This window comes from Desmodus rotundus, chromosome 2, assembly GCF_022682495.2.
Source record: "Desmodus rotundus isolate HL8 chromosome 2, HLdesRot8A.1, whole genome shotgun sequence".
Taxonomy (NCBI): domain Eukaryota; kingdom Metazoa; phylum Chordata; class Mammalia; order Chiroptera; family Phyllostomidae; genus Desmodus; species Desmodus rotundus.
The window spans coordinates 185,497,090-185,509,244 of NC_071388.1; the positions used below are offsets into that span (position 1 = coordinate 185,497,090).

The following is a 12,155-nucleotide window of genomic DNA, read 5'->3' on the forward strand; positions in this document are numbered from 1 at the left end:
CTCCATGTGATGGAAAGCCACTGGAAGGTTTTGATCAGGGGACTAAAGTGGTCAGGCATATATTCTGCTCTAAAGGCTACATAATTTGTAATTCCATTTATAAGACCTTCTGGAAAATGTAAAATTATAGGAACAGAAATTGATCAGTGGAGACAGAGAAAAGGTGTGACTACGAAGGGGTAGAACAAGAATTTTGAGGGATGATGGAATTGTTCTGTATCTCGATTATGGAGGTGGTTATATGACTGTATACTGTCAAAACTCAGAACTGTACATCAGAAAGAATGAATTTTAATGTACATAAATTCAAAGAAAGTGGAATGCACACACAACTCTCTGCGGCTGCTGCTATGTGAACAATATACCCGGATGTGGGGCAGGGACGGGGTGGGCAAAGCAAGAAGAAGGGAGACCAATCAGGAGAACTATTATAACAATCCAGATGAAGATGATGGTAGCTAAGGTTACGATGGTAGCAGTAAAGTTGATAAAGTGTGTTTGGACTCAAGACATAGAATTTGAAAGTAGAGTCAAGAGATTTACAGTTTTGGCCACCTAGTTAGTGTAAGTCTCTCACAGGGGGGGAAAGACAGGGTACAAGTGTTGTATACCTATGCAATTTATAACCAAAAAACAGCTCAAACTAGTGCCAGATTTTGTAACTGCATTCAGAGAAAACACCATTTTCAAAACTTTGTAAATACCTTTTAAAACTCTAATATTTTATATATAGTATATAAAATGTATATTATTTTACAACTAATTTTAATATACTAATTCAGCCTTATGTTTGCCTACTGGAATTTGCCTTAGCAGGAATATTTAATCAGCTGGGAAAAACAATTAGCCACTTACAATTTCTTTAAAAGAATTCACATAATAATTTTTGTTATTATGTGAATTCAACAAATGCTCACCTTAGTAAGTCAATAAAGCACATCCTGAAGAAGGCTCCTTATTTGACAATATTTTCCTAAGTCTTATTAGGAGCATGCCAAAAAGCCTAACTTAAAAATCAAAACACACAGCCGGGATCGGTTATCTCCAAGGTTTGAAAGCTGTAGTGCCCATGTTACCAAGGGGCATCGGTGAAGACCCATGAAAGTGGTTCAAGAACCTAGGAATCATTTGTTAATCATGATAAAGCCTGAGGGAGCTAACAAAAATGTCTACATTTTAAATGTTTTTAAATTAAACTGGGAAAATAATTATTGAGCATTTGTGTATGTAATTTAGTATACAAAATTTCAAAATATACAGCCCATAAAGAAAACTAAAAAGAAAAGGTCCTTGGTAGAGAAGGAGCCAGTGAACTAAACACATGGAAACTGAGGTCCAGAAAGAATGTATTACGAGTCCTTGTTAAACTTTTAGCTAGTGGCAACACCAGGAATCAGAACCTTAGATATTAAGATCACTACCTGGCCCTTCAGTTACCCTGATGCACCTTGAAAACTGTAACAGGTTTACAGTGGGCAAGAAGCACCTTACTTAGCTTTTTAGTACATACACCTTGCACAACACTTTGCAAATAGCAGAGGAACTCATTGAGTGCCTGATGGGTGAAAACAATAAAAATGCCATTTATTTTAAGTGATTACATAAATCAGATAATTTACTAATTCAGACCTGTCTCCCCACTAAATTATTCTGAATTAATTAGGGCTTATGATACTAACATTAGCAAAAGCAATGATTAAGTTCAGCAGAATTACAGAGAAGTTTGGCTTTTGGCCAAAACTCTATCAAATATCCAAGGCATTCCCAGAACTGTATATAATACAACAAATACCTAGAGAAATAAGGCAAAAAGGAGTTTGGGAAATCTGCTATGACTAAGAAAATGTAACAAGAAGAGAGGTATAGAATAGGATAGATAATAAACAAAATAACCATATTTAACTACCAAAAAAGTTTTTGTTGTTTATAAACAACAAAATATAATTCGAAATATAATCCGATATAATTCGAAAAAACTAATCGACCCAAATTTGGATTTTTCATGGTGCATTTCCAACACCAAACTCAAACTTAACAAAAATCTTTTAAATAAAACTGTACTATTAAAATTAGAACTTCAGCTTTACATCATCAACATTTTAAGCATCCATACTTTTAGCCATTAACCACATCTCCCCAAAATTCACTTTGTATCTATTAAGGAAGTATCTTCCTATTTTTCCTTTCATGTTTTTGTCATTACGACTCTTCATAAAGCCATTACAGCATAGAAACAAGGGCATGAAATTGATTCAATGGGTCATGACCAACATTTTATTTTTAGTAAAATAGAACAAACCAGAAAATATTAGGTACTAAAAGTACTGTTTCATAAAACTTGTTTTAGTGATTTATATACATACATAGTTTGTACTAAGTCACAAAATAATCCCGACGATAGACAGCTATCCAAAGTCTGAACCTCTGCTACAGGAAATCTGAACTTACCATTTTTTTGGCATGTTCTTCACACAGAGGTGTCTGGTGCGTGATGTCAAAAACAGGCACAGAGCACTGCTGTCCATCTGCAAACTTGGCCGTGCAACTTGAGAAGAGCTGCTGAGAGCGGTTCAAGAGGATATCTGGGGTTTTTTTTTTTTAAGTTAAGAATACAACACACTGAAACTCTAATTATTTGATTTTTAAATACGTAAAGTTTTTTTCTTTGCTTACTTGTGTTTAGTAAGTATAAATGTTATTATCTATAAAAGCTAAAGAACCGACCCAGCTACTGATAAGGGAAAATGATGACAGATTTATCGTCATTATTTACTGGAGTCCGTTTTGCTACTGTGCACCTAAACACAGGTCTCCTTTAAAGTCATTCTGACTTCTGTTATTTGTAGAAGCAGGGTTATTTCCTTCTTAACACACTAACTCTTACAAGTTCCAATATAATTTTTTTAAAAAAGAAACTTTCTTTTAAGGGAAACTTCTGCATATGATACTCATCAAGAATAAAAACAGCCCTGGCTGGTGTGGCTCGGCTGGTTGAAGCATCATTGCATGCACTGCAAGGCTGAGGGTTGGATTCCCAGACAAGGCACATACCTGGGTTGCAAGTTTAGTCCCCACTGGAGACATGCACAGGGGTGGCAACCTACTAATATTTCTCTCTCCCACTGACGTTTTTCTCTCTCTCCCCACTCCCTACCCCCTGTCTAAAATCAATAAATGTATCCTTGGGCGAGGACTAAAAAAAAAAGAAGAAAACCTGAAACTAATACAAAGTAGTATTTAATGTAAACTGTAGTTGAAAAAAATAAAAAGAATAAAGATTACAACTAATTACTTGGCATAAAAAGGAATAAAAATATAAAGATATAATTCGAAAAAACTAATCGACCCAAATTTGGATTTTTCATGGTGCATTTCCAACACCAAACTCAAACTTAACAAAAATCTTTTAAATCAAAACTGTACTATTAAAATTAGAACATCAGCTTTACATCCTCAACACTTTAAGCATCCATACTTTTAGCCATTAACTACACCTCCCCAAAATTCACTTTGTATCTATTAAGGAAGTATCTTCCTATTTTTCCTTTCATGTTTTTGTCGTTCTGACTCTTCATAAAGCCATTACGGCATAGAAACTCTACTGAAAAAGTTGTGAAAATATAACTCCAAGAATGGAAAGGAGGGCAAAAGTCAAACAGATAGCACAGTAAGTAATTGTTACTATATAAATGTTTTAAGTGCTACTCAATTTTAAATGTTTAATAAAAGCGAGAGTAGTAAATTTCATAATGAGCCCGAAGCCCTTAATATAAGTTTTCCTCAAGTATTATATTTTCTGTCTGAAGGTGTCTTCTTCCCTAGTCAGTAATGTTTATCTTTTATTCATTTCAAATCAGCACTGTACATAATACAAAGAGCAAATTATTCCCACAGCAAAAGGCACACTGTAAAGCTACATAACTTCCTTAGAAGATGAAAAAGTTATTGAATAATATGATTTGATTTTTCCATTGAATATACAGCGTTATAGTTGCTTCTTACAAACTATCTAGGACCATTGGAAAGACTGAAATTCTGTTACAAAATTGAATTAAGTAACAGCCCTGGAAGAACCTAATAGTTGCTATCAATTTTGCTTACTGTGAAGTGATTCTTGAATAAAGAATGCAATGACATAAGCAGAAAAGATTATGCAGGGGGCATTATAGAAATTAGAAGTCATATAAAAATTAAAGTCATTCACTTGGCTTAAGAATGAAATACACGGCCCTGAATGAGTCAGGACTTTCAAACTCGCACTCAGTTCGGTTCACAGGATACGTTGGAAACAATGTCTGGTGAATGGAAGGGCTCTGTTAGCGCACGGTTCACCCTTCGCCGTTCCACTGCACGCTGCTGGCTCCGCCTCCCTCAGCTTGGTCTGGCTTATGCTAAGAAAAGAAAAAATATTAATTTTTTTAAAATGCTTAAAGAATCCAGGGGGACTTTTCAACACTAAATTACTGCAACATAACACCAACATGTTACCTCTCTATATTCATTAAATAAAATTTAAATACGGGTTATAATGACCAGTTCCACAGTTTTCCCAAACTGCTGTCAAAAAAATAATTATATTACAATCAGTGCCAACTATGACTTTTTAAAAAATTAAAGGGATAATCTGATTCCTTTTATATCACAAGGAAAAAGAGAAAAGTGAAGAGGAATGGGAGACTAGATATGTGACCCTGGCAAGTTACTTAGCATTGCTTAAGTCTCAACTTCCTCACCAGTATGTAGAGATAAGAGATAAGGAAAGATAACACATTTAAAACACTTAAATACAGAGCATAGATAATAGGAGGACCTAGTTTCTCTGAGAAAGGTAGGTCTCTGAATAAATAAGCAAAGACCTACAGGATGCTCCAGGACACTGCCTCCCCTACAGAGGACTGGGAGCTCTGTGAGTAAGGGGGAATGCGGCAGAAGCGGTCCTTATGCAGGCGTATCAGATTCACATGCATAGTTTCAAACAGCTCTAAACACGACAACAAGCAGAAAACTCTTAAAGGCATAGTATGTTTTGAGATAAGCAACTGAAAAATAGGTTACTTTTTTACAGCAAATATAATGAAAACCAAAATTCACAAAATAAAATGAAAGTACAAAAAATATATAGGTATGTAAGAAATATAATCAATAGCTACAATGCAAAGATTATTTTTCAGTTTTCTGTTTTAAGCCTTTTTCCCCCTCAAGTAACTCATGATCTCTACAGAAAAATTAAAATTTATAGACTACAAATTTTCTTAACATTAATAATCCCACTATCTAGAGATAACCACTGCTAATACTTAGATGTACAAATTCCTAAAATGTTATATACTATATATTCAAGTTCATCTGAAAATAAGTAAGAAGTGTGGAATAATAAACTCAATACAGAACTAAGCATTCTAAATTTTGAAAATTATTTCCCTAGTTAAATAAGATGTTTTAGAAATGTTTAATTCAATTGAGCTAGTACTTTCAAAAGGTACATAATCTAATTAATTATGATTTAAGTTTTCACCATCTAGAAAAACTTCTAAAGTGGTAACATACCCAATTTCCATACCAAACCATAATTTCCATACCATAATTTCTTCATTGAAATATGAGATAACTAACTCTACATTTCCAATATATGGATTTTCATTCAATAAAGTACAATGCAAACATTATAAATCATGTTTTTAAAACAATCTTTAAGAACACAGGGGAATGGCAATAATATATTTTTTAAGGGAAAAAAGCTAGACACATAACTCTTAAAACAGTACAGATCAATTTTCTTTAATGACAAGTATAAAAATGAAAAAGTATAAAGACATTCATATTATAAAACTATTAAGTCATGTTTTAGAATAATGAAAAAAGATTGTAATTCAGTGTTAAATGGAAAAGAGCAGAAAACAAAAAAATAGTGCATGATTTCAATTTTGCTTTAACGTAAGCACATGGCTCGCTGCAGATTTCACACACACGCACACACACACAAAGAAAAAGACTAGAATAGAATCAAAATGTTCATAATATTCTCTCTGATTTATGAATGGTGATACTATTTATGGAGATTTTTCCCTTCTTTTTTCTATATTTTTCAAAATTTTCATAAGCCAAGTATCTGTACTATAAACAGAGGGATTCCCCCCACAAAGAGATCCAATGTTATAAAACATTTTGAACTGACAATATGGGATAATGTAGATATTAACAGAAAATACATTTTAAAAAAAGCTTTAAGGAAGTAAAAATGCTGCTTTTATAGTAAAAAAAAAACTATAAATATTACTTTTAAATAACGCAAAATTTCTAGGCATTATGTATTTTTTAAAGATGGGTAACATTCTCAAATTCTTTACTGAATACATTTTAATCAAGTTTATCTGAGCGACAAAGTCAAAATAGAATGCATAAATATTTCAGACCTAAATGTCTACCACCCACTGTGCCTCAGCTACCCTCTCAAAAAGTACAGAAAACAGACAAGACAGGTTCCTTAGAAACAGGGGCTGCGTACGGCTCTGACCTGGTCCGGCTGCACGCTGCTCTCTGCAGTTCTTGTAGTAACTGTCCAGTACACTCTGGTTCTCTACTGGCTGCCTGCAGCAAGGCTTTCCTAAACGTGTGTCGGCATTTCTTTTGATGAGATTCTGCCCGCTCCAGGCGGCAGAGGTGCTTGTATTTCTGCTGAAAGTAAGTGCAAAGTTGGGTCACCCTGGAGCTCCTACTCTCCGTATCATCATCATCTGACCTGGAAGGTGCAAAGAGAGAAGAGAGAAACTGATTACCCGTTAGGCTCATTTTAGAAAGGGGAAGCACGGGGAGGAAGGTGGCTGGATGCAGAGGGTTAAAACTTGCGGCATGTGAGCACATCTTCAACAAAATTAGAGGAAAAGAATTCCAGTAGTGGTGAAAATAAGTACAGTATTTCAACAAAAAGGCAAGGAGGGAGAGGCAACCCGATGCTTTAAGAAGCTTAACCTTCTTAGCATGTCATAATTCCACAATGCATCAGTGTCTTCTAAATTTTAAATAATTAGGAATTCTTGGGAAGAATATGTTATTTTTTACACCTTACTAAGAAGTCTGAGTAAATGCCATGGCAATTATGAGGAAACACTCAGCATAATTTCATAAAAGATAGGCCATACCAGAAATAGAGCAGTGAATTCTAACAGTGCATTATCGAAGAGCTGCCATTTTATATGTACTTGCTTTTACCTTTTTCTTTCTAAACACAAAAGTTTGATGGTAGGGATCACAATCATTCAGTATTTTTTTAAGTACAGGAGATACCTCCTAAACAACACTTCATATAGCACGGTTTCTCCTGTCACTATGCTGTCAGCTGACTGGTGGCCCCTGCAGGGGTGCTGCGCAGAATACGGTGCGGAGGGCACATGCAGGCTCAGCGAGAAAGAGCGCGGGGTCAGTTAGGGAGCCCACTGGCAGTGAGGTTAGAAAGGTCCCTTTTGTATTATCTTACTGTTTACCGTTGGGAATAATGCACACTAGACTTGAAAACCGATGGAGTTATTTTACCTTCTTTCTCTTCTACTGTAACATAAATAAATAGCACCCATGTGACACTATAAACATTATCTTACTAATCGTCTATAAATCATGGCTTGGTTTCTCTTAAGTGGCATGCCTCCTTTCTCCTTCAGAATAGTTGACTAACAGGCTGTCTGTCAACCTCTGTTTCGTGTATGTCCTAAGAAACATGTTCTCCTCGGTATACATTCTCTGCAGATATACCAATCGAAGGTTTTACTTCAATCTTTTCATATATGCAACATTCAACAGTTACTGTCTGTCTATTATGCTAAATATTATAGAGGAGAAACAAAACATTTCAAGGAGTTTGCAATGTACCTTAGGCAACACAAATGCATCCCAAACGTTAAACAATTCAAGACAGACCCAGTAACTAAAACAGTGGGGCAGTCAGACCAATGATTCAAACATCCGACTCAAATTCAAAAAGTCTGGGAGCTCTTTAAAATGTCAGATTCCCAAGACTTACCTCATATATAAACAAGAGTCCCCATGGGATGGGGCCCAGGAACCTGTATTCTGAATTGTTCCCCCAAATCCCACAGCAGGTCTTTATTTGGGAGCTCTAGCACAGCCATTAGTGTTATAAATATCTTAAACACAAAGTAGACACCAATAAATAACATAAGAGAGACACAGATCAAGTGCTACTGAAGTTCACTAGAAAGGCTGCTGGATGGAAGACAGAACCGAAGTTGTGAAGAAAGGGTAGAATGTGAAGAAAAGACACAAAGGGTAGCTCACAGCGATGAATCAGCGTAAGCTAAGACACTGAGACGGACGGGGTGGGGGCAGCAAGCACTATGTAGCTCAGTTTGGCTAAGGAGGCGGGGTGTGTGTGTGTAGAAGGTAAGGCAAACTCAGTGACTTTGAATCTGCACAACTAGGAGAATGTAAGTGCTACTGATAGAAAAAAGAAACAGGAGAAACAGTAAGTCTTAAGGGAAGTAAAGTTAGGGTGGGTAATCACTTGCCAAAATCTTTATTTGAAAAGACTCTATTACTGAATAGAGGAATGGCCTAGACCAGTGGTTCTCAAGTTAACTATGAAAAGATGCACCTGGATACTATACCATCACAAAAGTTTTCAAAGCTTATTCATAATTTTTATAGTTATCTTGTCGTGGACCAGTAACAGGCAGTTCGGAGACCAGCACAGGCCCACAGACCATCCCTGGTGCGATCCTAAACTAGAAAATCTCCTAGAAGCTTCCCACTTCGAAGATGCCATGACGTTAACATTACAGACCTGGTTTTGCTAAGGAGGGGTAGCAAGCTGGGAAGAGAAAGGCCAGTTACCAGCAGCGACAGGCCTGGAACCTACTGTATTCTTAAGGTGTGTTAGTTTCCTTCCTTCTATGAAATGAGAGATACAGCTAGTGGCTTGCCTATTCCTGAGGTTAAGAAAATGAAAAAACATGACATATGTAAAATCACAATGTAAGTACAGGTATTACCATTATTAAAATGCTAGTAATAACTCCAAATATAGAGCCGTAAATTCCAAACCCAATTTCCTGAGACTTTGGGCTTGTCCACAATCTTAAGGCATGACACGAAATTCCCCAAATAAATTTCACTTTACTTCACCTTTTTAAAACAACAAGGGCAAAAAGGTAACACCTCTGATAAAAATATGGGAGTCAGAAAGAGGCACGCATATTGAAGAAAAGAATTACGCTAAATTTAGTGTATGGCAAAATAGTTGATGATAAATATCTGATAGGCCGTTCCAACTCAAAAGAAAGGTCAGACATGAGAAAAAGATTTTCGAGTTATTCACATACAGATAACAGTTGAAACAAAAAACAATAAAAGGCTAATGGCAATGCGGCTACTTTGACACTCTAAAGAACCCAAAGCAACTACATACAGGTTAAGATATACTTATGGATGCATTTTTGGTCTTAAAAGTAGAGGAAATCTCTTCCCAAACTCCTTGGTCAAAAAACAAACAAACAGCCATGGCCCATGACTTATTTGGTTGGAGCGCCTTCCCATAAACTGAACGGTTGCAGGTTCGATTCTTATTCAGGGCACATGCCTAAGCTGAGGTTCCATCTCCGGTCAGAGAGCGTACAGGAGGCAACCAATCTCTCACATTGCCGTTTCTCTCCCTCTCTCTAAAATCGACAGGCATGTCCTCAGACGAGTATAAAAAGAAAATCAGGCAAACAAATAAATATTTTTCTTAAAAATCAGAACTGAAGCGGAAGTAGGAAGCAGGGAACTAAAGAGGATAATGGGCTGCCTTGACAGAACCTTATCCCGAGGAGATGAAGTACCTCAACCCAAGATTCTAAAATGAGCCCAGGACCTACGAAATCAAAGTTACCATGCACAGGAGGCGGTACGCCACTTTCCATGACAGGAAGGAAAAAAATGACAGATACAAACTTAGGGAGCTGCCACGCCCTGTTTGGGCATGCCAGTCTCCCAGAACCCCCATCAATTCACCTACCCAAAAGCTCTGTGAGTGCCACACTACTGAGATTTTATAGAAGCTTCCTCAGGCAGGTGTGATCTAGTGTTAACTCCATTTCCAGCCCCTCTCCTGTCTCTGGGGGGATAAGGTTCAGCTAAAAATTCGTAGCCCCTAATAAGGGCTTGGTCTTTCTAGTGACTGGCACCCATTTAGAAGCCACCCAGGAGCCTACCTGGAGTCACCTCATAGGAACAAAAGATGCTCCCAGTGCTCTTATCACTTAGAAAATGATAAGGGTTTGAGGAGCTGGGGACAGAGGCCAATACATATTTTCCATTATCTCACAATGAAGCTTAGAAATTTATAGTTGTAATCACCTGTATTTTTAAAAAGGAAGATACCATATCCACAAATTAACATTCCATATTAAGAAATGAGAGAAAGAGAAAACTAAACACAAAACAAGCAGAAGAAATAAAATAAAAGACTAGAAGAGAAATAAATAAAAAAACAGGAAAAGTATAAGAGAAAAATCAATGAAACCAGAAGTTGGTTCTTTGAAATGATCAACAAAATTAACAAGCCTTAAAGCTCAATTAACCAAAAAGAAAGAGAAGACTCAAGTTACCAAAATTAGAAATGAAGAAAGAACATTACAATCTATCTTAAAATTTTTTATAAGGTACTATTACCAAAAAATATGCCAATTAAATTAAATAATGAGGAAATGGACACTTTTCTAGAGACACACAAGCTTTGGGTCTCACTAGAGAGTAAAAATCTGAGTAAACTGACTATATCAAAATTACAACTAAACTACCAAACAATTATCATTCAGAACCACCTGAAGTCTAGCTGAATGGAAGTACTACAACTAAAGGTATAAAAAGCCACATTAAGACTGGCAAAAGGGACGAAGACACTGCAAACTGGTTCCACCCACATGTGGCAGATAAGAATCGGGAAGGATATGTTGGCTGTAGAGGTCCCCCTTTCAGGAGTGAGGGGTCCCAACCCCACATAAGGTTCCCCAGCCCAGCCAGGGTTCCAGTGCCAGGAAGAGAAGTCCCTATAACCTCTGGCTGTAAAACCCAGCAGTGATTGTGGCTGAGTGAGACGGAGGGCTGCTGATGTCCCAGACAGTTCCTCTTAAAAGGTCCACGCACAAATGTATTTGGATTCACTCCCTCTGAGCTCCAGCACTGGGGCAGCAGCTTGAAAGGCACAAGGGACACATAGGCAGGAATTTACCCTGTATTGCCGTATATATGTGCCCTTTTGGCCCAAATTTTTGAGAGAAAACTAAGGATGAGCATTATACATGAACATAATGGTTACACAACATGGGTATAATGATCCCATGTATAAAGCACTCAGAAACATGGGTGCGCATTATACTCGGCAAAATACGGAAGTTGTCTGGCATTAGGGCAAGAGATGAGAGTGGGGCAGCATTCTACCAGACAAAACTGCTGGCGGAGGCCGTTGTTCCTTTTCTGATCACCCTCCTCCCAGACCAGCAGGTGGATGCCACATCTGAGTCTCCATCAACCTAGCTATCACTGTTCATGCACCCCCACCCTCTGCCTTCTATGGTGATTCCCTGAGATCTCACCCCATCCAACTTTTGGGCCCACCTAAGTTACAGTGGCTTTTCCATACTAATGGCTCATACTTTAGACTTTACTAAAATCTTTCAAACAAGCAGCATCTAGCCTCATACTTCTTACTATGTGGTCCAGCATGGCACTGGCACTAGAAGTAGCTGGCCATGGTTCACAGCTTAGCCTGTCCCGGCACCTGCAGGCCCAGCACAAGTAGCAGCCATCTGCAGATCACCTTGTATCTCTGTTACAGTAGCCCTGGACAGCACACAAGTGGCAGCTGTCCTTGGCCTGCATTTCCCAGGAGGCCCCAGAGCCAGCACACAAGGTAGACAGGTTCTGACCACATGAAAGCATTACCCAACCACCCCCATAAGCAACACACTCAAGGAGTGAACTCAGTGGGCACCAGAGCCCTGCTGATCCACCTGGTAGCTAAAGCCAGTCCATGCAGCCAATCAGCCTAGGAATAAATCTCTACCATTGATGTGACAATAGCAACCAAGGCTTGACTACAACAGGAGGGTGTACACAGTCCACATGAGAGAAGGGGAGATGCAACTGGAGTGCTCAGCTCGGGT

General features: G+C 37.7%; 1 protein-coding gene across 8 annotated transcripts in view; it reads right to left on the bottom strand.

The window, feature by feature from the left end:
* Positions 1-12,155, bottom strand: part of INO80D (INO80 complex subunit D) — a 62,045-nt gene that overhangs the window by 14,126 nt on the left and 35,764 nt on the right. For all 8 annotated transcript variants that reach the window (XM_045198506.2, XM_053918988.2, XM_053918991.2 and 5 more), the window contains 3 exons: positions 6,515-6,739; positions 4,282-4,391; positions 2,449-2,582 (listed from right to left, as the gene is read on the bottom strand). In XM_045198506.2, coding sequence (XP_045054441.1) covers positions 2,449-2,582; positions 4,282-4,391; positions 6,515-6,739 — 469 coding nt within the window. The remainder of the gene's footprint in view (positions 1-2,448; positions 2,583-4,281; positions 4,392-6,514; positions 6,740-12,155) is intronic.